At 38.2% G+C, this 27,353-nt stretch overlaps 1 protein-coding gene across 2 annotated transcripts; it reads right to left on the bottom strand.

The window, feature by feature from the left end:
- Positions 1-1,976: 1,976 nt before the first annotated feature.
- On the bottom strand, positions 1,977-27,353 carry mcoln2 (mucolipin TRP cation channel 2). 2 transcript variants are annotated; one of them, XM_084723350.1, is made up of 14 exons: positions 27,195-27,353; positions 25,376-25,529; positions 23,587-23,760; positions 22,216-22,372; positions 21,856-21,934; positions 21,675-21,771; positions 21,382-21,481; positions 19,729-19,841; positions 18,332-18,481; positions 16,072-16,173; positions 14,774-14,896; positions 9,420-9,626; positions 9,004-9,140; positions 1,977-2,416 (listed from the first exon to the last, which is right to left on the bottom strand). In XM_084723350.1, the coding sequence occupies exons 1-14, from the start codon at positions 27,236-27,238 to the stop codon at positions 2,380-2,382; spliced, it is 1,674 nt and encodes a 557-aa protein (XP_084579476.1). In that variant the 5' UTR covers positions 27,239-27,353; the 3' UTR covers positions 1,977-2,379. The 2 variants fall into 2 exon arrangements, with proteins under 2 accessions (XP_084579476.1, XP_084579477.1); XM_084723351.1 differs by lacking the exon at positions 1,977-2,416 and adding an exon at positions 8,019-8,097.

Genomic DNA, 27,353 nt, shown 5'->3' with positions numbered 1-27,353 from the left:
ACCAGGAGGTCTGAGGCCCTGTGAGAACAGCTGCCTGCTCTGCTCATTTGGTGATCCAACATGTTATATCAATTCACATTTCTCTCCTGTTTCTTTTTTCCACAACTGTGCAATGCAAAATTCACAAACACACTGAGCTGGCCTGATGCACATACATGTATGAATGCCCCAAAACAGGTGAATTCCTCCTGGAATTAAAGGGAAAATTTGTCACGTTTCATGTGGATGTCAGTGACAGTAAATGTAGTCAAATTAAGCAATAAATTCATTTGTGTGCTATAATGAGTGAGAGAGCGGAGTTCTCCTGCTAATAGCTATAGGCTCGGGTGCTGATACACGGCAACATGTACACAGGCACCAGACGCTTGCAGGTACAATGCATTCTGGTACATGTATATATGGCTCCATGAGCAGGGACACTCGGTTTTCTTGGGATATGTATCAGCACTGACTGGACATCCACAGACAAAGTGCAGAGCCTGATAGTCCTTCAAGTCGAGCATTTGTTTATTTGTTTTTTTTTCTTTTGTCAGCCACTGTGCATTACAGTGTCAGGAAAACAGAAACATTTCAGTGAGGAATTATAATTAAGGGGAGTCCAGAAGATATGTTTGCCGGCTTAAAAAAATCCATGTGACAACCTGTGCTGGTGGCAACCGATGAAATGGTGAAATGTGTGGTTCGTAAACTAGTTGTGGCCCTTGTTTTTTTAGCTGAGTCATTATTGCAGTTTGCAAACTGAGACAGTGACTCAGCTAAGTCTCAAAATCACCAGAAAAACCACAGAGCTAAGTGTGATGAAGGCGGACAAGGGTGACAGAAACGAGGGCAGCGTAATGAGCTGTCAGCCACTTTAACCACCTTAGCCCACCATGGTGTGTCCAGGGCAGGTGACGCTGGGATTTTACACCTGATATATGAGAAAGTCTGATGTTTTTACATCCCAGATGATGGAGAAAGGCAATAAAAACAGTCTTAGTGGTAAAACACACTCATGTAGACTCATATAGAAATTCATTGTAGACTGAGCAGAAAAAAAGGATCATCAAATCAAATGACAAGTAGGATACAAGCCTAGAAAATCCCCAATCGTTGTCGTCTTTAATGCAGCACTCAGGCCCCTTTTCCACAAATCTGTGTGCTCTGCTTGAGGCAACACACACATATATTAACGTTTATTAGCTCACGTTGAAGAGTAACATAAGTAAGTGACGTTAACTCAAACTAAACACACAGATCTGTTAAGAAGGAAATCCTTACAGTAAATATCCTGCTCTTGTTTTTAGAGAAACATTTGAGTTGCTCTGCTCCCAGTCTGAACTTGAACTGATTATCTCGGTTTTAAATCAAACATTACTAAGATGAGGAAAATATTGCCACATAGGAAAAATACTCTACGGGGTAGCACTTCATGACGACTTGTCTCGTTAATAGTTCTCACGTAACTCACCTGTGCCTCAGGCATTTTGCCACATCTACGCTGAAAGTAGTCTAGAGATGTTAGGGATGACGTTAAAATGAAGAGTACTCTGTCTGGATGACATAAGTCTCACTATAGATAACCTCTTGAATTTGATCCAGCATGTTGTTAGGGTTCAGGGAAACATGTTCCTGTGATTTTATCAAGTTAAAAGTACAGTTAGACATTGTGCTCAAGCTTGTCTCAACATCTAAACTTGCTGACAGATTTGATGATAAACTGACTCACGCTGTAAGTTCTGGTGTAGTCACTGAAAACTCCCTCCTTACTCAATCCAAACCTAAATGGGTTATGCAAACGAGAGAAAGCTTTGCAGCAAAGAAGAAATGTTGTGCTGTAATGCTATTAATAATTTCTATCAAGTCTGCATTAGAGCTGATATAATATTGACACTGATATATTACAGCTTCAACTGCTGACTTCTGATTTGCTGTCCAACCCAGATATTGAAAGAGATGCTTAATGTGCACACTTGTGGCAAAGACAGGAAACCATAAACAAATGAAAAAATTATCTTTACTGCCATCTTTATGACAACACTTGACAAATAAATTACATCTAGCAGTGCATAATGTTGCATAGCATTTGCAGCGACAGTCAAATGCAGAAAACACTTAAATCCACTTCTTTGGCAACTAAATGCATGTGCAGACCTTAAACAGGTCCTGTAAACTTCTCTTCACAGCACCCTGAGCTCCCAGCAGATGCTGCTACGAAACCCTTTTCGTTTCCAGGTCCAATGCTTTAGCTCAAGCTCCAGTTTCACGTTTGAGGGAACTTCTTTGGTTTTTCCTATAACTCTACGCCCTTCAGGGTTTAGCAGTATGATCTTCAAGTCTGCCTCAGACCTGTGAAGTCCTGTTCCCAGATTCCTCCGCGCTGAACTGGTGGGGCAGCTATCAGCTGATCAGTATGACATCATCACTTTCGGGAACTCTGTAACGACATGACCCAGAAAGAAATGTGAGACACCCAATGTTTCATCAACACCACCTTATAAAGATAAACATGCATGGTTTCTACTTTAGGTCATTAATACGAGTAGTTATCCATATGTCTGTGTGGGGAAGCAGCAAGAGTACTGGGGTAGGAAGCCAAGCAATGTACAGCTGTCGGCAGCAAATGTATTTTAGCCAGCCATAGGAAACTCATTGTGGCTGTGTTTGCAACCTCATTCCTCCAGTCGCTACCCAAAGGTCATGACCATAGGCGAGGATCGGTGTGTAGATCAACTAGTAAAGTGAAAGCTTCCAGCTCACTTCCGTCAGCGGCCGAGCACAGTGGCCATGTTACTGCTGATGCTGCACCAATCCGCCGGACGATCTGCCCGTCAGCACACTGGTTCCTACACTGGTACTCCTTTCTGCTTTTCAAAACAAGGGGTGTGTCAACTGCCATCTACTGTAGCTAATACAACTACAATCGATCCCACTTCAAAAAACCCTCACTATCACTTTATTGTATTATATGGGGTCCTTGCATGCACACACATGGGTCACAATTATGGCATTTGTTTTCATTAGTGAAATGCATCAAAAAATGTTCAAAATTATCGAGTGTTGCAAATTGCAGCTTGCTTGTTGCAGATTTTGGCGAAATGGGCCCCTGCTTCATTATGACTCTGTGGGTGTAGTTTGATACGTTTTGACAAAGTGAGAAACAAAGCCCAGCAGTCATCAGTTTTTTTTTTATTTTAATATTGCTTAACACCGACATCACATTTTTCCAACTATCGCAGCCCGTTTCTGAGTAATTTGTTTTGAGAAGTTACATCCTACATGTTGCCAAGGTCAGAGGAATTTTTATTTAGCAGCTTCTTGTTCAGACCAGTGAGATTCCTCTAAATTCTTTAACTGTTAATGTTCAGAGAATCCCCTTCACACTCATAGTTTACTCACAGTCCATTCCTACAATTCAAACCAGCACAAGCATGCCTCTTTATTCTCTGGGCTTCCACCTGGATGAAGGGCTTGGCCCTGACTCAAAGAGAGACAGCGAAGGGATGCAGGAAGAGGTCTGGATGTCTGGTGACTGTGTGTACCCGCTCTGAGAATAAATCCCCCTAACAAGCACTTTGGAAATGATAGCCTTGTTACCACGCGTCTTGAATACGTTCTTGTGTTTGGCTGTTTACTCTCAAAAACCAAATTCAACCATTTATGTTCGTGTTACATTAAATCTGTAAACAATTAGTCGTTTCTCTTTCATCTTTTTTGATCTGCAGAACATTTTTACTGCTGGGTTGAGTTTGAGTGTCAGACTCTTTGTTTTACAAACTGCAGCAGCTGTTTGAGGATGTGAATGCATTTCACAGAGAGCAGGAAGCAGGAAGTTCAATCATTCTCTTGGAAAGCAAAAGTACTTCGTCTTTAGGTTTGACTGTATTTATTCATTGCTTCTATACACAGACTAGCACTCCCTTTGTCAAACTGCTTTCAAGCATTATATCCACTCTTTAGCTGAGCTGTTCTATTGTACTGTGTAATCACACACTATTTATGTTGCAGCAGATGAATTCAAGCCTTAGAGCAGGAGTTTCAAACTGGTGGCCATTTTTGCTCCCCTTCTCCCCTCCTTCTGGCCTGTGTCAAAAATATAATCTGGCCTGCAAAATTCTTTTATTTGATTATCTTCTTCTAGTTATAGCATACACATTTAAATTACTCTTCAGCCGAATAGGACAAATAAAAACACAGTTGTATTAAAAATACTTGTATCTGTAAATTTCTTGTTCTTTGTATTTCTGGAGTAATGCATATTCCAATTCACTGATGTGCAGAAAAGCATAGCTTGTTCAACATTCGGTTGGGTGCACTGGTAGCTCAGTTAGTCAAAGCAAAGGCCGTGGGCTCCATTCCATCTTGTTGCCCTTTGTCCTCTGAAGTACAAGCTAAAAAGGCCAGAAAATAATCTTAAAAAACCACTACCAACAACAACAATTACTCTGTGACTTCTGTGAATTTGGACTAACCACTTAAGACAAACAAGTCACACAATATCACAAACAAAATAACCGAATGAGGTAGTGGTAGACCAACAACTCCCGTGTTCTCAGAGGTAAAATTACTGATTTTGTCAGTGAAGTCTGGTTGATTTGGAGAGAGTGATATTTGTCTTTGAAGGCAAAGTAAAGGAGTGAAAATATTCTAAATAAACTGTACACTTACACCTGTCCACAACAATTAATTCCTTAGCTCCCGAGCTGGTACTCCTCTCTGCTTCTCCTGAGGGCATGCAGATCACCATCTGGTGTAGATAGTGAAGATCACAGACTATGGATAAGTACCTCATACAAACCTACTCAAAAACATGAGCTATCCCTTTAAGACATTTATCAGGTAAATATTTGTGTCATTACAGGGATCTGAATAACTGTTTCAGTGACAGTTAAAATCTTTTCCACACAAAACTCGAACCAAAGTGCACCATTTCAGCTGACAAACTTGATATATTGGTTCCAACTCATTGGTGTTAAATCCAAACGGAGGGTGACTCTTGCTTTCCAAACAATATAACTCACTGAAGCAGAAGAAGATAACAACAGGAAGAAGAGGCTAATTGTATGCAGATGAAATTTCATCCAGTGAGACATTAACATGTTTGCCGAGAACGCTGATCTAATTTTTGTGAGCACAGCGACTCGTAGAAATGAAATTTGGTCAGGTCAGAGGCTGCAAATGACTGCAATTACCAACTCTGTGTAACTTGACAACAGTACTCCTAATGACGAAATGTCAGCCCATTTCTATGCTCGGCTCCACAGAGAAGATGCTCAGTTGTCAGTCCTGCATTATTACACATTATTACCTAATGGCCCTGTAACTGAGACTAAACTTCCTTAAAATCTCAGACATCCAGAGCAGGAGAACCAGATGCCTCGGTGATAGAAAACGGCTGTGGAGCGTGCAGGACAGACCACAGAGTCAGAGTGTTAATGTCTGGTTAAAAAAAAAAAAAATTGATGGAAGAATCCTGCAAGGAAAAACTGAAACGGTGAGAAAACGCAAAGAAAACGTTTCCATCTTTCATCCATTCAGTTCTTTCCCACTGATTACATGACTCAAATTATTCTTACAGTGCGTACAAACATTTGAGGCTCTGCCTTGCAGAAAATAATGGTTTGATGGTAAACATAGCAAAATTCTATACAAATGACTACAGTAGTTGCTTTTCTGGAATAAACAACATCCTTTCGCACTCAGTCATAAAATGAACTTGTACTTTTTATGTGGCAGGATGGTGAAGGTAAGCCAAACCTGATGTTAGTTTGCAGTTAAGCCTTTTTCCTGAGTAAACGTAATTGATCCAAAGCAGGGAAAATTAATTATATATGAAACAGCTATAGAAAATGTTGGGGAATCTTTAATGCAGAACCAAAAGCTGAAGTAACACACCACAGTCTGGTGAAGTGCTGCTTTTGGTTGAGCTTTGTAACTTTTCTGTTTGATAGAAACAGACAGTTTAAGAGGGAAGCGATGACTTTTCAAAAACCACAGAGTTTTGCAGAAAAAGTAGGTTGGTTTCAATACTTAGGATGAGATTAGATTACGTGTATAGATCACCTTAATTTTATAGATAACACAGGTTATGACCAGACCAGACCTACTCAGGAAGATTAATGACTTCCGGGTGAGAGAACATTCATGAAACAGTGTACAAGAATTTAGTGGAAAGCATCTTGTCCTGTAACATGGTTGCATGGTATAGTCGCTTGGATGTCAAGTGTAAAAGAAAACAGTGAAGAGTGGTTAATATGGCCAGAAAAATCACGTGGAAATCACAGAGACAACTAAGCAGCCAGCATGTAGTGGATGCCAAAAAGAAAGCACTTGACAAAACAAGTGATTTGCTCCATCCATCGTACCCACAATTTGAACTATTTCCCTCAGGAAGGTGCTTCAGACTGCACCAAACCACTTAAAATGTCTTTTGTTTTTTTATGCAGAATTTCTGCATTTTCTTTTTTCTTTTTATTTTGTCCAACTGTCCTGTTTTGTCTCATGGACTTATTTATAACACGTGTTACTTGTGTTGAACCAAAACACAATTTTGCAAACTGTGGACAACAAAGTTATGACCTAAACTCTACGGTAGCTTAAAAAAGGATTTGGTAAAATAAAACATTTGGGTACAGACCCCAGGCGGACGGGAGAAGTCACCCCCCAACATCCGAAAAACTTTGTTGTCCCCCTCAATAAATTACTTCTGAATAAATTATGTAATTGAAAATGTATATTTGACAGAAGGCAAATCCACTTTTTAAATAATTTACACATAAATGCAACACTTTTTGGAGATTTTTATGTCCCACCTTATGCATCCTGCACAGTGGTCTCAACCAATGCAGAGCAGGCATACGGCGCTTTCCATTTTGGGTGACAACAAGTGCTGTGCTGATGCCAAATCAAAAATACTAGTGGCAACACAAGAGCAGCTGCATCACAGCAACAATTTTACAACTTTTCTTTACTTCCACAAAGAGCGAAGGAAGTAAAAGAAGAGATCTGTGGCATCAGGCCGTCCACAGTGAGGCTAAAAATGGTGGGAACCGGTCAGCCAATGCAGGGCTTAACAGTAAGGATTGCCCCCTTGCTGGGGCAAGTAAAATGCCACTTCCAGAAAGTAAATCTAGCACCTCACCGAAGCAAGTCAGGTAATTGCAAAACTGACACAGTGTGTCATGTTTGGCATGGTTTGTCAAAGGCATTATTTGATAACTGGACAGATAAGAATAAACATTAACGTTGAACCCTGCAATACAGGTATTTCTGTGACAAACACTTCATCACAGGTTATTCAATTATGTTTTACTGTGAAAAAAAAAACACTCTACCATAAAACGTCTGATTTTAGAATGTAGTTTGGTTCAACAGGAGCAGAGTGCATTTATAATGTTATAATTCACATAAATTGAGCTGAGCTACCTTCCCATAATGAACCTTGCAAACAGCATAAGGTACTACCGCTACTTCTCTCGGCTCGTCGTCAAAGGTTGTGTAATAGGTGCAATAAGTCCAGAGCTGAATTTCTCTCCCAGTGCACCAGTGTTCAAGTTGTAATGAGAAGAAATACAATTCATTATTTGGTGGTAATTAGGAAATAACTGCCACAAATGTCATCTGATTTTAAAAGGAAGATAATAAAGTGATGAAGAAAGAGATTATATGGTGTTACGACCTTCTACAAATCAAAACCACAGACCCGAGAGCCATTGCACTACACTGCACACCACATTAAAGATAACTGGAGTTAAACTTTCACCCTCGACTCACTCTGGAATCAAATAACTCTTCCTAATTAACCACCGTGCCTTGACAAAACTTTCTGGCTCACTTGGCTGAGTCTTAACTGAGTGTTGACTGTGGCCTGTTTGTTTGGGAGGCAACACAACAAAGAAGGAGCGATGGCTGAAGGGGGGTGGGGGGGTATGTAATATATGTGTGTGTGTGTGTGTGTATGGGGGGGGTTCGTCCCAGTCTACAGCCTCAGTTTCTCTGTAATCAGCCCATCACTGGGTGTGTCTGCATAGCTCCCACCACTAATTTCATTGCTCTCAGACCACGTAAGAGTGAGCCAAACCACAGTGTGGAGGAAACTCCGCTCCAGTCTGCTGCCTGCTGATGATAGAGATTGGCTCAGAGAAAAGGAATGAGGAGAAAACAGGGACGTATAGAGAAATATGATGTCTTGCTATAGCAACAAGTTGTAAGCAAAGCAAACCGAGTCCTCTACTAAGAAATGTTACTGGGTGTCTAATGTTTTTGTTTTCAGTGATTTACTTAAATAGCGACTGACTGACAGACTGATGAAGGGACACATGAACGCAACACGGTGTGATGTTTTCTGATAAGAAAGCTCAGTTTTTCTCCTCTATCTCCAACACAAAAAAGGAAACTACTTCACATCTGGTTCTTAAAACCTGCTCAAAACACCCGGCACATCTTTCTAGAGCTGTACAATTAGTTGATTAATCTATTGATCAGTTATCAGTTATTAGCTATTTCCTTTATTTTAAAAAATTATTAACCATTACAGAAACATTAAAAATAATTTTGGTAATTAACAATACTGTTACTTTAGGGCAGCTGTGGCATAAACCTTACATTGGGTGGTGGTCTAATAAATTTGTAAAGCACTGTACATTAATGCAATTTTGTAAAGAATGAAATCAAAACTCTTTGGCTTCATAAAACAAATTTGAAACTAGAGGGATAATATGAATAACTGGTGTGGTCCTTGGTGTGAAAGAAATCCTTTTTCCGCTGCTGTAAAAATCAATCAAAGAAAGAAAAGTTCACTGTCATGTGACGATCAATACAAAAGCCTAAACAAAGAAATTACTGAGCAGGTTGTCAATTTTGTGAAACTGCTGGTTGAGGAAAAAGGAAGCACACTACACTTGAGCTTGATGAGAAGTCTTGTTTGTACAGTGCAGCTTCCCGGTGTCAGTGTGTGCGTGTGCAGTAGGGCGTGTTAAACAAAAGTTACACATTATTAAAAGCATCATAACATGACTGTCATACCGCCGGCAGCAGCAGCTGAAGATGGAGTATTTGACGTGAACGTCTGTCTGACTGCTCTCCTCTGCGGCATGAAAATCTTTCTGCTCTCTCAGGAACTTCTGCAGGTCCGTCAATGGGAATCCTTCCTTCTGGTAGTTCTTTTGGTAAAAAAGGAAACAAAGGAAAAAAAAAAAAACGGTGAAAAAGAAAAACAGTCCTCAAATAAGCCTGGCATGAAATTATTTGATCAACTTCTGGTACGGACATGATCTCAATTTTAATTTTGCTGACCACAATATTGCCCATTGAGTTTTATTGTGACATCTTTGTTGCTGATATGAGATCTCAGAGATCACATCTTTAACAGTGAGGAAAGTGCTGTTCCTCATGGATTTTCTGTGACTAAAGCTTCTTACACTGTGAAAAGTTCAGAGTACCTTGATGGTCTCGTAAGCGTCGGTGATGAGGGCGATGAAGAGCGACAGCACCATGTAGATGAACAGGGAGATGAAGGAGTAGAGGTAGGCCCGACTGAAGAGCCACACCAACGTGTTTTTGTCCTTCAGCTGGGCGAAGGTGGTGAACATGTCGTCACCGTTCACCAGGGAGAACAGACACTCCGCTACACGACTCAGGCCCTCAAACTAGAGACATGGAAGAGAGAAGAGTTGTAAATGCTATAAAGAGTTAACACGGGCAGTTAGGGGAAAAAAAACAGCAGAAAAATAAGTAAGTTCATTTTAAGGGCTCACAAGTAGGTTTGCAACAAATACTTCCATTATTGATTAATAATGAATAGTAAAAAAAAAAGCTATTAAACCTGTTAATTTTTCAGTCAATAGTCAGACACACAAAACCTGAAACACAAACAAAACAAGCAAAAAAACAAAAAAAACAATGGAACTAAGGAATGTTTGACATTTTTCTTGAATAATATACAATCAATCGATCGATAATCACATTCAATATGTTCTAATAACAAGCCCAACAGCTTGGGAACCACAAGACAAGGGATGAAGCTATGAGCTACAAATTGGAAAGTGAATTCATTCAGATTACTTTTCATCATTTGACCAGTAAAATGTCACAAAATTGTTTAAAAATAAAAGGTACCTTCTAAACACCATTAGAAGGTAGAACGGTTCTAGATAGAACCGCCCAGAGTGTTCTTTTCCCACCAAATGAGCTGTGGGTCTTATTTGAGCTGTGGGTCTTATTTATTGAACCAGCCCATGTTTCCAGTTTTGCGTGGAACCATTATAGCCATGGAGGTCATCAACAGAGACCAGTTTGGTTCTCGAGGAAAAAACCTGCGATTTCTTTTGGTCCCAGCTGAGTTCTGAACCAATATATTTTTGGTGGAAGTGCTCAGAATGGTTAAAATTCGGAGTGGGAACCAGAATGGGCCAGTTCCATGTTAGTGGAAGAGGCCTAAGAAGAGGGTTCTGGGTGGAACCATTACACCATACAAGGGTTCTCTGTAGAACCTCTCACGGGGGGCGCTGGGTGGAACCTTTTAAGGTGGATTTAGTTATAACCCCTTATGTTGGGTTATAGGTAGAACCTTTATAAAACAAAAAGGTACAAAAACGGGTTCTCTGAAGAGGACAAGGTCAAGAACCCTAAACTTCTAGTCAGCATCTTTATTTTTAAAAACAAGCAAAAAAAAAAAAAACTCAATTTATTTATCATTGATCAACCATTACTATTGTTATTATTTCTGACCTGTTAACGAACCAAAAAGGTTGGGAACTACAAAACAAGTGATGCAGCCACAAACTAAAAGTCATTTCAGATTACCAATTGATAACCAATAATAGTAAATGAGACATGCAAAGTGTGTTAAAGAAAACAACCTGTACACAGTTTTAAAACAGCTGTATTGTGTCTGTGTGCTGCACGTTCTCCAAGAAGCATCTTTTGACAGCAGATTCAACCTAATTTTATGCTTTTCAGCAGCACTAGTTCAAACCTGATCTTTACAGAGATATGGTCACAAAAAAGGAGCAGGAGGTGCAGAGGACTGACAGAAGCATGAGAGTTAACAGAGGTGGAATGATAAATACAGAAAGGCAAACAAAGAGACAGATGGTTAAGAGGGAGAGCCTGAAAGGCAGGAACATTATGAAAGGACGTTCTCCAGAATGTGATAGTATCTTAATACAACATCCCACTGCGACAGTATGGATCCAGGCCACAGCACTTGAAGACGTGTGGGATGGCAAGTACAAGAACATCCTCTGTTTATTCCTTCAGTAAATACACAGAGGAGCCTGGATGGGCTGAGTGCACACGGTACAGGGGGACTCCCCCAGCTGCCGCACTGCAAATATATCGTGACCAAGAATCACTTGACTGTGGTGGTGGACACACAGGGAACTGAAACCTGTTTTACTTCAACCGTAGGGAGATCAGCGCGCAGGTCGCTTTCACTTCCACTGACTGACGGTGAAAATGCAATTAATTATGATGACAATATTACACACAGGAGAAGACTGGGGACGGTTATAACACTTCTTCTCTTAGTTACTCAGAGTCTGTTTGGAGACCAGGAGCTTTACGTTCACGTACATTACATTCACTTCAGGAAAAAACAGCTCTGTTTTTTTTTTAATCCCTTAGATCATTTTTCAAGAAAAAAAAACAAAACAAAAAAAAAAACCTCAGCTGTTTTTCTTAAATCATGAGACCGTTTTTAATTTTAAAGAAATCTTTTTTGAATTTATGAGCTATTTTTTCATGAAAAAAAAGGCTCAGTTTTCCTGAATTTATAATGTATTATTTATATGGGAGACCAGAAAAACAGAGCTATTTTTTAATTAATCATCAAATCATCTCAAACATTCAGAAAAAAAGAGTTTTTCATCCAAGTGAATTATGGCTGCAACATATTAAAACATTAAATTTCACTAATTAACTCTAGCTATCCGTCTTATCAAGTATAGCATTCTGAAAATATGGATATGTTTAACATATTTATTATAGTATTATTTAGTAATATGTATTAAATAACCACTATTGAGTTTTGTTTATGCGAAGAACACAGGCCTACCTTGAATCAAAGTGCAGATGTTACAGATGGTATTCAGTCTTTCTGTATTTCAGTTTGACGCAGGAAAATTGAACAATTTGCAATATAAAAACCTTGTATTAAACTTGTGCACTTGTATTTGAGTGAACTATTCTTTTATGTACCCAAAAATGACTTGTTTATGTTGAAAAATACTGTTGTGCGACCTGTTTTCAATATGATTCCTTAACTTAAGGACAGTTGAACATGTGCTGGTTAGACAAATTGATGTTGATACATGCTAACCACGCAGAAGTCAACAAAACAAGGATTCAAACTAAGTAAGTGGTGGAGAAAGGGTGTAACCGAGCATGTGCGGTATGAGTATCATCACATTTCTGATTGAAGAAATAAGACTTGTTGCAGCTGTCCCCTGTTGCGACCATCCCCAGTCCACCCTAATATAAACCTTCCTTGGATATGGAAGCGGGACTGCGTTTTGCAACCAGTCATGTGCTCCATTTACAATTTCTTCAACTGGAAAGCAGTAAAAAAAACAAAACAAAGCGAAAGCATTAAAATTGTATATGATTCTTCCCACACATGATTCCAGCTAAAGTCCTTGAATCATCAACATCTAATGTAAGCTGGCCTGACAGATGCACTACACATCAGTCCACAACTTATTTACAGCAGTTACTCCTCTGCAGTTTTAGATTATCAACAAGTTTCCATTTGGTCAGTGAGACATCACTTGGCCCAGGGCGGCTGATCTCAGCCTATCTCACATCTGTCCCTCTTACAGCGTGAACACAGCCTTGTTTAGACGCCTACTGCGTGCCTGGACTTCCGTAAATAATTTATCTTAACGGGCAGGGACAGCTAAACACACACATTTTTTTCCCTGATGGCACTTGTTGTCCAAGGATCTCCCTCAGATTGCAGTTAAAATATCTGTATTTTCAGAGCACAAAAAAATAATGATAATTTGCCACATTACTTTTTGTGTCTTACTGCTTATTCATTTTAGCCTGTGCAGGTTTTGCAATGATATGCAGGACCGGGATGTGCACTTCTCAGAGGCTGAATGAGCACACATCCTCTCTTTGTGTTAGACATGGACTTTCCAGTTTTAAGGGATAGATCAGATTATTTGAAGTGGGGTTGTGGAGATACTTACCCACTGTCAGTGTATTAACTGCAGCAGAGGAGTGAAATAAGTAATTTTATCTCGCAGAACACGAAAGCTGCTGGTCTGCCGCTGCCTCGATCATTGAGTTTGTTTGTGTTGTGTGACTTCTTATATTTTAAAAAGTTAGTTTGGATTCACCAAAGTCACACAATAACACAAACAAATTAACCCAATTGAGGCAGTGGTAGACCAGAAACTAGTTTTCTAGTATATTTTAATAGTCTGCAAATGACAGTAAAGGCAGAGGCACAGGCTAATAGCTTACAGTTTGAGTTTGAGTCTCCAGATACATTCTCATGTTCAATTTGTTTTTATTTTTTCACCTGTTTCCTTTGTGTGTTTGTGTCTCAATTTCTAACACACACATATATATATTATTTTAATATCTCATAGTTATATTCCTTTTCTGTAGCTGTCTCACTCATACTTGGAATATCACCTCTCTTAATGTTTTACTGTACTGTATATGCATCTTATTTTTTATACTTATGCAATCCTATTATCACACTGTTAGCATTACTTTTTATTTATTACTCCAGTAAACTTGTTTTATGGCCAATTTAAAAATCAGATTGTTTCATGGTGAGTTTAAGGTCATATAATCACAACATCCCCAGGCTGAGTTCAGCAGGGGGACCCTTGTTGTCTCTCTCCCGTTACTTCCCGTCTCCTCTACACTGTCCTCCGTCTAATAAAAAGGAAAATAAATCGCCTGATTGCAAAATACTTAAAAAATGCTGTGGGTTCAAACAGGGACAAGATTATGAGCGCCTATGTGTTAAGATATTGCGTCTCAGTGTAAGATTTAAAAAAAGGTGTTCATATACTGACACCTAGTGGTACATTCAGAGTTTTTGCAGTTTCCTCAGTTTGGAGGACATCATGTTCAAAGAGCAATTACAGTAAGTCTAATAAGTTATCGTTTTCTCCTGCTGCAAATGAAACAATACTGAGATAATCTAACCTCACCTGTATTAGTTCTTTTAAATATAGTAATCATGGTAGATAACACCTGTATTCATTAACAGTGTAAATACAATATTTCCCAGTATTAATCCCACGCTTAATCTACGCAGAGTCACTGAATGAATATTTACAGTAATCACCTTATTTTTTTGCTTACATTCAATCACAGCATGCTGTTTCAGCCAATTTAAACATGAACACGTGCATTAAACCCCTAATGCAACTTTATTCTTGAGGCCTCAGCAGTTCAGGAGAAACACATAAGAACAAAGTCAGCAAAAAGAGATTTAATAGTTCCTCTAATTTTCCTCACACCACTGAAAATAACGACCGGTGCAGTGATTCAGACCAGCAGTTGCCCCATCCCAAACTAACTTCTCTAATCTCTGATTCCAAGACCTCCACATTCTCTGCTGGCATCTCTTCACTCATGAATCGTTTTTCCTCCTCTGTGTTGTTACACAAGGAGGCTGCACTGCTAAGGGTTAATATGTGCGTATGCTTGCCACAGAAACATCAATTTGTCATGGTCAGCCATGTTTTTTGTTTAGGTTTGGCACTGGAAGTTGGAAAACCCAACTGGGAAATTCCGACCTCCGTATTTGACTGGAACGTAGCGTTACCTTCTCATGGTATGGTCCCAGGACGATCCACCCGCAGAAGGTGTAGCCGAGGTACATCATGCCAGCACAGCAGCAGAAACGCAGGACTTTGGGGAAGGCTGCTTTCATTGTTAAAATTAACACCTAGACACAAAGAAAAGTATGAAGCATGAAGCAAATGCTGAGCCACGACTGAATCGTGAAGACTAGTTGAAGACATTTGATTAGAGGCAGTGAGCGGATAAAAAAGTACATTTTAGCACCTGAAATCTGAATTGTGCATCTTAAATTTCCAATAAAAAGTAAAACATATTGATCCTAATATACTGACTTAACCGTAAAGAATCGACTGCAGTTATTCTCTGCACTGTTGGTTGGAATAACACTTTATAATGACCATCATTAATAAATAAATAGTTCACTAAATTGTAGTTACTAGTTATTTCAATGCTAACATTCAAATAATATTTCTACAGACTTTATAAACCATTTAAAAAGAACTGACAGAAAGAAAGAAGAGAAAAAAGTTTTGTAAACATTAGTTGCAGCTTAATAATGGACATCCAAATAAAGTTTAGAAATGCACTTCACAGTATTTATTAATACAGAAGCTTAGCCAGTGGTCACACGCCTCAAACTAGGACGCTGTAGGTACCCCTCCAGCTTCATTTATACATATGCAAGCTCCGTGGTCAAGTTAGCAATGATGCTATGCCTGGGTAGACTTTCAAAATAAAGGCATAAAAACTACTTGGTAGGGTTATGCAACAAACTACTTCCTTAGGTTTAGAAAACAAAACTACTTGGATTAGTTTAGGAAAAGTGCTGCATGTAAGGAGTTATAATCATCAGTTGCAACTTTATAATAGCAAATCAAATCATGCTTATAAACAGTTTACAAACTAATTATTAACTATTAACAAAGTGATGCAAACATGTGGCCCATCTTTCTGTGTAATAATTTATTAAAGATTTACAAAACATTTGTTATTATTAACAAATAAACTGTTAATAGTGAAATAATGACTAAAGTCGAATTAATAATTTACCATTTATTAATGGTGGTTATTAATATCTCATCCAGAATTTATTTTAAATATATAAATTTCCAACAACACACCCTAAAGGAGAAGAGATTTTATTTCCCAGGATGGGACCCACCCTACTCTGCCTCTGATTGGGTCATCCGGTCATGACTTGCCATCCCAGGGGAAAAAAAAAATATATTGCCTGATCTGGCTAACTGGCTTGATCAAAACTGAGAATACACTCAAAACTGAGTCCCAGGACAGGTGAGAGAAAACGGTTCAGAGACTCACATTATATTTCTGGAAGTATCCCAGATACCTGATCACACCGACCCACACCATTAATGTAGACGTTCCCAGGAAGATACTGCACACATCATAACTGGTCAGACTCTGCAGGAAAGAAGAACAAACAGAATCACAAAGATCATCAGTTTGATCATCACTCAGTGAAGCCCTGTGAGATCAGAAAATACTGAGTGTTAGATAAAGTATTTTATTGCAACAGATTGTAAACTGGGACATGTTCCGCATTTATTGTTTTATTAAGGTTTAAAGTGCATCATGACACAGGAACAGGAGAGCATAACTAATGTGTGACGTTATTCAACATTTTGCTTTTATGTTCCAAGGTTATAACACAAATTACCTCACTGAGGACAATAACAGTTTTGTAAGTATAATCTAAACCTCCCTTTACTGCAGTATTCCTGTCTGCCAACAGATTTCATGAGGAAACCGGTTGAAATATCTTGTTCCTTGCAGAGTGCCACCCCAATCAATTTGTGTGTGTGTGTGTGTGTGTGTGTGTAAGGACTCCTTAATTAAAAACTTCTTTTGTCATTTTGCTATCATTTCAGAAGTTAAAATACTTTTCGTAGCAGACAGCAGACTTGATAAAGCAGGAAAAGATCAGCTGGAATCAATAGCACTAATGATGGCTGCATTCCATTTAGGTGATCCAGTTCCAAAGCTGTTATTGTGCACGCTCACTGACGCCAATGTCAATATTGACACAGAGGTGGGAAGCAAGTAATGTAAAATACATTTACCCAAACACTATACTTCAGTAAATTCTGAGATATTTGTACTTTACTGCAGAATTTCCATTTTCTGTTACTTTATATTTTACTCAGCTACATTTCAGAGGCAAATAGTTTACGTTTTACTCCATTTATCTGAAATGTTACTTTCCACATTCAGAATAATAATACAAAATATAATCAGCAAATAAATGATGATATTACATAAAATGTATTAATCATTGTGGAATAAAGACGTATACATAAGTAAATAAGTAATTACGATAAAGTTTAGTACCTTTAACAGCTGCAACATTAAAGTAATGCAACAATAAGTAATATATAATAATGATAATCAGTACGTCAAAGCCACTATAAAGAGTTTTTAACTGGTTATGAAGCCGTCTCATTTTTTACTGACGCCTCTATATGACTTTCATAAGCAAACAAGACCATCAGTTGTTTCTGTATAGTTGTTCTTAGTGGCCGACACCAATCAGATTCTCCTTAAAATCAGATTAAACAAGCCTGCGTTTACATTTTGCCAGGCAGACTTACAGTGTGCAGTTCATTAACCAGTTAAAAGGAAGAAGGAGATCATCTTTATTTAGAGAATTCTTTTTTTTTTATGTTGTATTTTTTGGTTATTATTACAGTGGAAACACAACTGCTTTTGTCCACAGGGTCCTCAAAATCAACACAATATGAAAGTTCTTTGTAAACGCTTTAAATATATTTGAATGATAATACTTATGTACTTTTACTTCACTTAAAAATTTAACGCATGACTTTTATGTGGTATTGCTACTTTACTTACGTACAAGCTCAGAGTACCTCTTCCACCTCTGTATTTACATCTGCGCTTTTCCTGCATTAACAGGTCAAAATATTTGCTGTCTATTCAAGATGGAGTCAAACAGAAACACTGGTCCACCCATATTATCAGCCCACATTTGCCTAACTTTTCCTAATTTACTGTTTCAGTAACCTTTTAGATATTAAAGTTAAACTCTAAAATATCCTGCCTTTATTACAAATCTTTAGCCAAGTGTTTGATAATCATATTTGAGGCATCATTGCAATATCAGTCGATATATTTATATCAGATTTTTTTTTCTCCCTTATATTGTTATCGCCACTGGCCCAAAAAAAAAATCCAGTATTGGTCAGGTCCTATACTGCAAGATGCACATCAAGAGTCATCTTCAACAGCAAACTAAAAACAGAAGACCAGCAGTGATTTCCTCTAAGACAAAAGCCTAGGGAAATGTTTATTTCCACTTCTGTGAAGCTTGAGGTAAACACTTAACACCATGGCTATAAAAAGGACAGACTGCGAGGTTAAAATAAACAGATCTTTACAGTTCCTACATTTAGTCTCTTCACTCCAAAGTCCACCAGACACCGAGGCACTACCAGAATTTCATTTCTCAATTGCTTAATCAATCAGAAGATGTAGAATAAAGGGCGAGGAGGAGTCAGTGCGTACTACCCTTCTCCCTAAGACAGACGAACAGGCTTAACTTTACCTTTGCTTGTATCTCCATCTTCAGTATGGATCCCACTATGGCCAAGAGGTCGCTGACGATGACCAGCACGTACCAGCCGTTCAGAAACTCTCCCTGATCGTCCTCACACACTTTACGGTTGTAGTTCTCATGCAAGAATCTGGAGAACCTCTGAAAATACACCAAAGCAAATTCAGTCTCACACAGAAAAAGACTGAAACAACACAGTATCAGATCAGTTGATAACTAAATGTAGATTCAAGATAGAGAACATTATTGTACCAGTAACAAAATGCCTGCAGATTGTAAAGAATTCATCCATATATGCATGTGATACTGACGATACTTTGGATATTGTAAGAATTGTAATTGTATTGTAAGAATGAATTTGAATGTTTTGTGCTTATTGCGACATTTGGTTTAAAGGGATAGTTTGGATTATTTAATGTGGGGTTGTATGAGGGGCTTATCAATAGTCAGTGTATTACCAAGAGTAGGTGCCAGGTGGCACGCCCTCAGTTTGGTGCAGCACTAACACAGAAGTTAAGTAATGAACTGCTGTGGACAGGATCAGCAAAGGTACTATGGCCACTTAAACCGATATTGATTTTTTTAGATGGACCTTTTTTTTTTTTTAAGTGTGCACTATATGTAGAATATTATCACGGCTTTCCCTTGCTGTCAGACAGCCTGTTCTGATGGCAAACTGCTGTTATACAAGCCAAATATCACTCACTTCAAACCAACCAAACTCCATAGTCAAAATCAGTCATTTTTCCTCACACAACACAAGAGTTGTTGATCCACCACTGCCTCAATCGGTTAGTTTGTTTGTGTTTAGTGTGACTTTGGCATTTTAAAACAATAGCTTGGATTCACTGAAATGACACAGTAATACAAATAAACTACGAGACTGAGGCAACAGTAGACCAGCAACTACTGCATTATGGGAGGTAGAATTACTGATTTGCCTATGGAGTTTGGGTGGTTTGAAGAGTGTGATATTTGGCTGATATAATGGCTGTTTCTCATTGGAAAAGGTGGACTAAATTTAGTGTACACTTAAATTGATGCATTTTTTTTAGGTGGCCCTTTTTTAAGTGGCTAAAATACATTTTGTTGTTGACCCTACCTACAGCTTAGCTTCCATGCTGGAGCTCCTCTCTGCTTCAAACTTAGCTGGTCGGGCGTGCCGACAGGCCGACATACAACCCCACATCAAATAATCTGAACTATCCCTTTAAGAACATAAAATTGATAAAGACTGAAAAGTTCTGAACAAACAAACAAAAAAAAACAAAATAAGAAAAAATATAAACCAATGACTGGAAAAACACAAAAGACAGCCCAGAAAGAAACAACTAAAAAAACCTCTCTGTATGAGATTGTGCAGTGTGAGCAGAGACTGGACAGCTGACCTGGAGCAACCTGACAGCCAGCACGATGGAGCGGGTGCACAGCACAGCTGATGTGAGGCAGACGATAATGACGAAGCCATCGAACACCAGGAGATAGTGCGTGTTCTTCTGAGCTGAAATGGGGACAAAGTGTGAGAGGGTTTATCACTTACACTACTCCCTCACACTCATAACTGATAACTGCAAGTTTACAGGAAAACGCCTCACTTAACAGTCGACAGTAAAAGGCACATGCACTTTGGAGCCAAGCAGTATTTTTTTTAGTTTGATTGAGGGTTTGGTGCAGATGCAGTACATAAAATAAACAAGTACCTGGTCAGAAGTATTTACAAGCAACCTACCACATCATATTCCACAGTGTGAGAGTGTGTTAAATATTAAATGACACACACACACTGTATATTAATCTGCTAATTCAACTTCTTTTCCTCAGTCAGCTCAACTATTCTAAGAGTGTCTTTATATCTGCATTGGGATTTTTTTACATAATTCAAACTGTCATTGCCAAAGTCAATTCATGGCATCTTTTTTCCATATTAGTTATAATTTTCTTTGTTGTTTAAGATATAATATATTGTGATAAATATTGTATTATGGACTTTTTTTCATGGTATTATTGTCCCTTCAGTTATTGATATCATTACATCCCTGATCAAAGCTATGGAACAATAATCTAAATAAGCAATCATTAATAATATTTAAAAATGAATAATCATTTAAAACTCAATTTCAGTCTTTTATTGTACCTGGCTGAAATTTGGCTTTCAGAGGAGCAAAACCAGAGCGTGTTCAGTGACTTTTCTGTTTCAGAACTGTATACAGGTTGTAAATTTAAAAAAGAGAGAAAGAAATAATTAAAATGATTATATTTTTTGTGCCCAGGACATTTTTTCTGCTTTCCGTGGCATCAAGTATTTTTTTCATATTGGTATGTATCAGATATTAAAATTCTGGTTTCTTGACAAGTGGATCTCCTCACTCCCGTTCTGACATCTTTACATTGGCTTCTTGTCTACCAAAGAATTGATTTTAAAACACTGATGATGATTTATAAAGTTCTGAATGGTTTTGAACCAAAATACATTTCTGATCTTCTGCTGAAAGTTCAGTCCAGGACAGACAGGTCTGTTTTCTGTCCCCAAAGTCAAAATTCAACATGGAAAGGCAGCTTGCAGTTTTTATGCGCCACATAAGACTTTTGATTAATATTTCAAACTGCATTATAACCCTTACTCTCCTGTTTTATCTTCTACTTTTTATTGTATTAAAATATTTTTAGATTACTTTTATATTTTGTCTTGTTGCCATTTATATTTTATGTAGAGCATTTTGAACAGCGTTGTTGTTAAAATGTGCTGTGCTGAAATGTGAAATTCAAATAAAGTTGCCTCGACTGTGTGGGTGCTTTCTGGTACTTCATTGCAAGACAAATAAAAATATTCCTTTGAAACTTTAAACTATTACAATAATTTGTAAATATTACAAATATTGCATATACTGCATGCTAACCTCTGTCTGCAGTTTAGAACAACAAAAATGTACAAAAAACAGCTCTTAATCCCACAATCTGTCTTTTTTTTTTTTTAATTCTGTGTCTTGTTTTAAAATTGTCTTGTCTAAGTTTCTCCATTAGGTTAGACAGTTGTGCCTTACCAGTCCCAGATATCTTCCAGTCTCGACATGCAAAGCTTTCAGAGTCAATGTCCAGGAATATTTTCACCTTTCCACTGTGACAGAGGTTGTCAAATGTTATCTGGAGATAAGAAGAAAGGAAATGAGGAAATAAAATTGTCTTATCATCAAATGCTGTGCGAGTGAAACGATCACTAGAGTAACGCGTCTTTTTTGTGTGAACAGCCTTCGAAATTTTACATCCCACACTGATGGATTACACCTTCTCACATACATTTCATTCCATACTGACACCAAATGTGGCTGAAACATACCGTAACGTAGAAAGAGTAGCAGTCCGGTAACTCCCGTGAACGCACTGTCTGCAGGTTGATTCCTTTCAGCTGGAAGGTTATTTTAATGTCAACAAGCCTGAAAGCAAAATGGAGACTATTAATCTACTTTAGAGGAGGGAAAAAACTGAATGATATGTGTGCATTGATGGGTGATGTATACCTGTAAAAGTCCAGATCAAAAAACGATGTATTCTGGGTTTTCCATTGGTTTGCAGTCTTTGGATCATGTGACATACAAACTGAGAGACGGGAGATTTGAACAGAGTGAGAAAATTAACACAGAGATCTTCTTTTTACATGCAGACCTTTCAAATCAATCAATCACTCAAGCATCAAACGCAAAATTAATTTGAATTCTTGAATACATTGTGTGCTTATATTCAACTTTTGGCTGTTTCATATATGCAATCAGAAATTTATATTCATTCGAAACACAATCAGTGTATTAAGTTTGCAACAGAATCTAAAATTGCAGGTGTAGCTGGTCATAATTTAATGATATGTAACTGTGTCCTCTCACCCGTCTCCAGCTGTGCGTCTATGTCATATGCCTCCTCTGAGGGCTCCACGCTGCCCCTCTTGTAGTACTGTTTACAGATGATGAGAGGCAGCAGCTTTCCATCTTCATCCTCAGCGTAGCTGATGGGAGCCACAGAGAGCCGGCCCAACTGGCTGTACTATAAACATCAGAAGCCTCAGGTAAAACAGGTAAAACACACCTTCCCAGGGTGATTTACATTCATGTAGGGGAGAAGCTACAAAGTGTAACTGAGGAAAATGTGGCAGCCTGTTTTACAAGATAACTAAATAAACACAGAACAGTTTAAATCACACTGAGTACTTTTAAAGAAGATTAGCATTCCAGGTTTATTATATTTGGGATATGATGTTTACATGGAAAGCATGAAATGTGATTATTTGTATCCCTGTTTACACAATCATAATAAACATCATGTTCATGTTTGCGATCGTCTCTATGTTGACGTGTCCCCTTTCCTCAAGGATAAAGGCTTATCCTTTTTTCTAAGACCAAGGTTCTACACTTGAAATGACCTGAAAGTGGAGGCCATGATTAGACCTGGCTGAATTCTCTAAATGCAAAGGAAAGGTGCTCCAGTGCTTCTTCTCTTATCTCCTGAAGTATACGGTACACTAGAAAAACATTTTTAAAAGGAAAGGAGATGCCGTCCCACAATTCCTTGCAGCAGAAACATTTAAAAGAGATGCACTGTACTGGAGCCCATATTCGTTTTTTTTTTTTTTTATCTCAGTTCCAATCTTGGTTATGAAGCAATATTTATCACCGGGCTGTGCAAGTTTTAATAACCTGCATGGTGCAAAGTATGTCAAATGCGCTTTTAATAGTCTATCTTTGGTCCGTTGTAGCTTCACCACGGCAGATCCAGGTCTGGTTTCTTTGCTCTTCTATGACAGTAAACTGAATATAGTTACACTGTGGGCAAAACAAGGCATTTTGAGGACGTCACCTTGGGCTTTGAGAAACACTGACTGACGTTTTTCACAGTTTTCTGACATTTTATTGACCAAACAACTGATCGAATAATCGAGACAATAATTGTTAGCTGCAGCCCTAATACATACTGAAACCTACAACACTCACACTAACACTTACAAACAGGGCTTCCTTCAAGTCATATCAAAGATAAGTTATCCTAAATACAAATTCCAACTTGTATCTAGAGTTCATGTGGACATCAGAGTTGCAATAAAGACTCGGAAACAAGACAACTGTCCTGTAAACATTTCAGTCTTTCCCATCTCTACCTCCTATCCCACGTGTATGGACGCTGTTACTTTTCATTTTTTGACAGTAGTGGTAAAAACAAAAAAGCAGGTGGTGTAAGTGTGAGGTTGAGGACATTGAACTTGCCTGATCCATGACATAAAACAGACTGTCGTAGACGTCCTGCTGCGTGTAGACAGCAACACTGTAGTCGTCCTCGTCCACCCCACTGTAGTCCTTCAGGAAAAGGTTTTTTAGGGCAATCATGTTCTCCTCCTTGTAGGCCACCACCAGCTGGTTGTTGAGGCCAAACAGTATGAGCTGCAGAGGAAACAACAGGAAACATTCATAGAAGTGTTTGCAGTAATTCAGTAGTTCCTGTTTGGTCGTTATACTTTATGGAATATTTCTCTTAATCGTGCAATGTCCTAATGTCTTGTCTTAGTTTTTACTCAGGTCATGCAGTTCACCTGAGCTCAAATCATTACTGGACTACATTATCTGACATTTCCAATTACTCAATTTACAACACTGATTTGGACTTTGTTCTCTTAGCATTTAAAGGTCACACACAATGATGGATTTTAAAGTTTACTTTTTAGGTAAAATGTCAGTCAAGTCCTTATTGTTTTTAGTAGTTTTTCTGTTTTGTTTTTGCAGTACTTTTTCTGCTACTACTACAGAGCAACATTATTTTCTAGTGCAGCATATGCACTTGTTTCATCAGCTCTCATTTGACAAAAACAGACACTCTCAGATGTTGGGTAGTACCCAGTTTGTCTCCTCATGTAGAACTCATGCAAATATCTGGGATGTAACTATATCAAAAATTCAATACCATGATACAATATTGATTAAAATATTAAGAAAAATGACAGCTAGAAAAAATGTCCCTCATTAAATAATAAAGCTGATGTATACAGCATTTTTTCATTCACAGAAAATTCATTTAAACTTAAAGGAATAGTCCAGAGATTATCTAATGTAGAGTTGTATGAGGCACTGATTGGTAGTCAGTGTATTACCTACAGTAGAAGGCAGTCGATACACCCCCAGTTTGTAGAGGCAGAGAGAGGCAACAGTACAGAAGCAAAGCAATAAACTGCTGTGGACAGGGTCAGTAACAAAATGTGTTTTAGAGGAGCCCCGGTGGCTCTGTTGGTGGAAGGTGCGCCCAGCTATAAATCAGGGTGGATTTGAAGCTGGTTCAAATCCACCCTGAAGCCCTTGCTGCATGTTGTGCCCTCAACCGCTCCCCCTTTCTTGTCTAATCACTAATAAAGGCACAAAAGCAACTTAAAAAAGGTCCACCTAAAAAAAAGTCAATATCAATTTAAAGGTAAACTATATTTAAAATATTTCCAGCACTTTACTTTGCCACCAGACAACCTTTTCTAATGGGAAACCACATTCATATAAGCCAAATATCGATCTCTCCAAAACAACCAAACTCCATAGGCAAAACGTGTGATTTTAGTTTGCAGAACATGGGAGTTGCTTGTCTACTGCTGCCTAAATCAGCTAGTTTATCTCTGTTATTGTGTGACTTCTGCGTTTAATGGATAGTTTAGATTCACTGAAGTCACACAATAACACAAACAAACACATCAAGGAAGCAGCTGAACAGCAACTGCTGTGTTCTACAAAATAAAATTACTGAATTTACCAATAGAGTTTTGCTGCTTTGGGGACAATGATATTTGGCTGTCTGATGGCAAAGTAAAGCAGTGAACTTAAACCAAATGGCTAAAATAGCTTTTGCTGCTGGCCCTGTCCACAGCAGTACATTGCTTAACTTCCATGCTCCCTCTGCTTCTCCTGACAGGGAGTGTCTCGACCAGCATCTACTGTACATAATATACTGTTATCAATAAGTACCTCATACAACCTCACTTGAAATAATCTGAACTATCCCTTTAAACCCCACAGTACGTACTTGTGTGGTGACCATGATGATTTTCAGGATCTGCACCCCAAGCTTCCAGGGAATCTGCCGCCTGGCGCGGTACTTTTCACACGGGCTCATGAAGTAATACCTCAGGTCGTCTCTCAGGTTCTCCTCTTTGATTGCATCTTGAGTTGTGACAGAGCTGAAACAACAGTTACAGCAAAATATGACATCATGGGAAACTAAATGAAAAACGGTTTTACTTAAAACTGTCCCAATACCAATATCAGAAGTTCATCAGATACAATCTCAAACGCTGGATCATTTAAACTGCATCTACAATACAGGATGTGGGTCTGTGAGTCTGTGCACTGATCCGCTCCCTGCTGCTCCCCTGCAGAGTCCTGTATGCAAAATGTCTTTAACATGAGCCAGACCATACAACAATAATGGCCATCATCCATACAGGGTTAGTAGAATGAAGCTCTTGAACAATGTTATAATAATAGGGTTTTTTTTAAATGCAATTGGTCCTCAGTATAAAGTTCATGTATTGAAATCGGTGATGGGAAGGAAACAACGGTATCAGAAAATTTCTAATATCATCTTATCTAAGATAAAATGAGACAAAATACGAACAATCCTATAATTGTCCTACAACAGAGAAATCTGCAGGATTACATAGAAAAATAGAAAAAAAGCATTGATACCAAGCAATAAATAATGAATAAGTGAACAATACTATATAAATAAGATGAAAAATTAAAAATAGGGACAATATGTACATTATGAACCAGAAACAGATTCAACAGTTGATTTTACACCAATTGCACATGGGAAGTATTGATTTATAAACTTAACTGAAGTGAATATTTAATTGAGTTAACTTAAACTTTAAAAAAAAAAGAATAGTGAGGAAGAAAATCTGAGTTTGAGCATTTTGTTGTTTTGTGAACTTTGGGATTTTGGAGGTTTTGCTGTGAATATATTAACATTTGGGGTTTGAATTGATATTTTGTGAGGGTTTGAAGTTTTTGGAAAAGTCTTAAACATTTATTCTAATTTTGCGCTGAAATTTTGTATTTGTATCGATTTTACTGACTTGAAAGTATCGGCAGGGTGTATATTTTGATATATCTGTACCCTTTATGATGTTTGATTTAAACTTGAAAAAAAAGAAACTATGAACTAAACAAAAACATGACTGAATATCAAATGCCAGGAGACAGACCTGACAGTAAGTGAGTAAATAAAAAGTTTCTTGCATTTTCGATTAATTCCCGTAAGAAGCTTAAGGGATATTACACACATGGTGAAAAAAAACAGAAGTGAAAGCTTTTTCTCTATCTTTTTTTTTTTTTAACTTGAGTAATAGTTGTGTCTTTCAGTGCACCAGACTGACCATCTGTTACAGGAAGAACTCCATGTACTGAGCACACTGCCTGCATTCATGGTGCTACCTGGGTTTAAGTCCAAGGTTAGCTCAGTGCACTTTCAATATTTTCCCAACTGTTTGCCCACAGGCTCTTACTTCCAAAAAAACTCCTGCTGCCGCTTTCTACCGCTGCTGGAAATGATCGTCAATGAGTTTTTGTTTAATGACATATTTCACATTTATTTTAGGGGTCAGTGTGTTGTGTTTAAATACCTGTCTGGTCCTGTCAGACGTGTTGGATGACTGCAGCTGTTGTTTTAATGTCATGCTCGGTCATGTGAAAAGTTTTGGGTTAATTTAAGCGACAATATCCGGAGTCTGAGCTCAGTCTGCACGTTATATTTCATACTTCACAACTATTTAAAACAAAAATTTAAAATGTCGAAAATAAGTTTTAAACGCGAGTCATTAAAAAAAAAAAAAACAACTCACCTGATTGAATTGCTCCGGTCCAGATATCGACCCAATAATTCCATGATTGATTATCCACGTGAGCACAGCAGATGGTCGGGTTTGTGTTTGTCAGAAGGCTGTCAGACGGACAGTGGGACGCTCGAAGCAGCGCAAAGTGCTTTCTGTTGAGTTTTCTGA

The sequence above is a fragment of the Lutjanus erythropterus genome, chromosome 7 (genome assembly GCF_056507025.1).
Source record: "Lutjanus erythropterus isolate fLutEry1 chromosome 7, fLutEry1.hap2, whole genome shotgun sequence".
Taxonomy (NCBI): domain Eukaryota; kingdom Metazoa; phylum Chordata; class Actinopteri; order Lutjaniformes; family Lutjanidae; genus Lutjanus; species Lutjanus erythropterus.
This window is presented reverse-complemented; position numbering and strand designations above follow the sequence as displayed.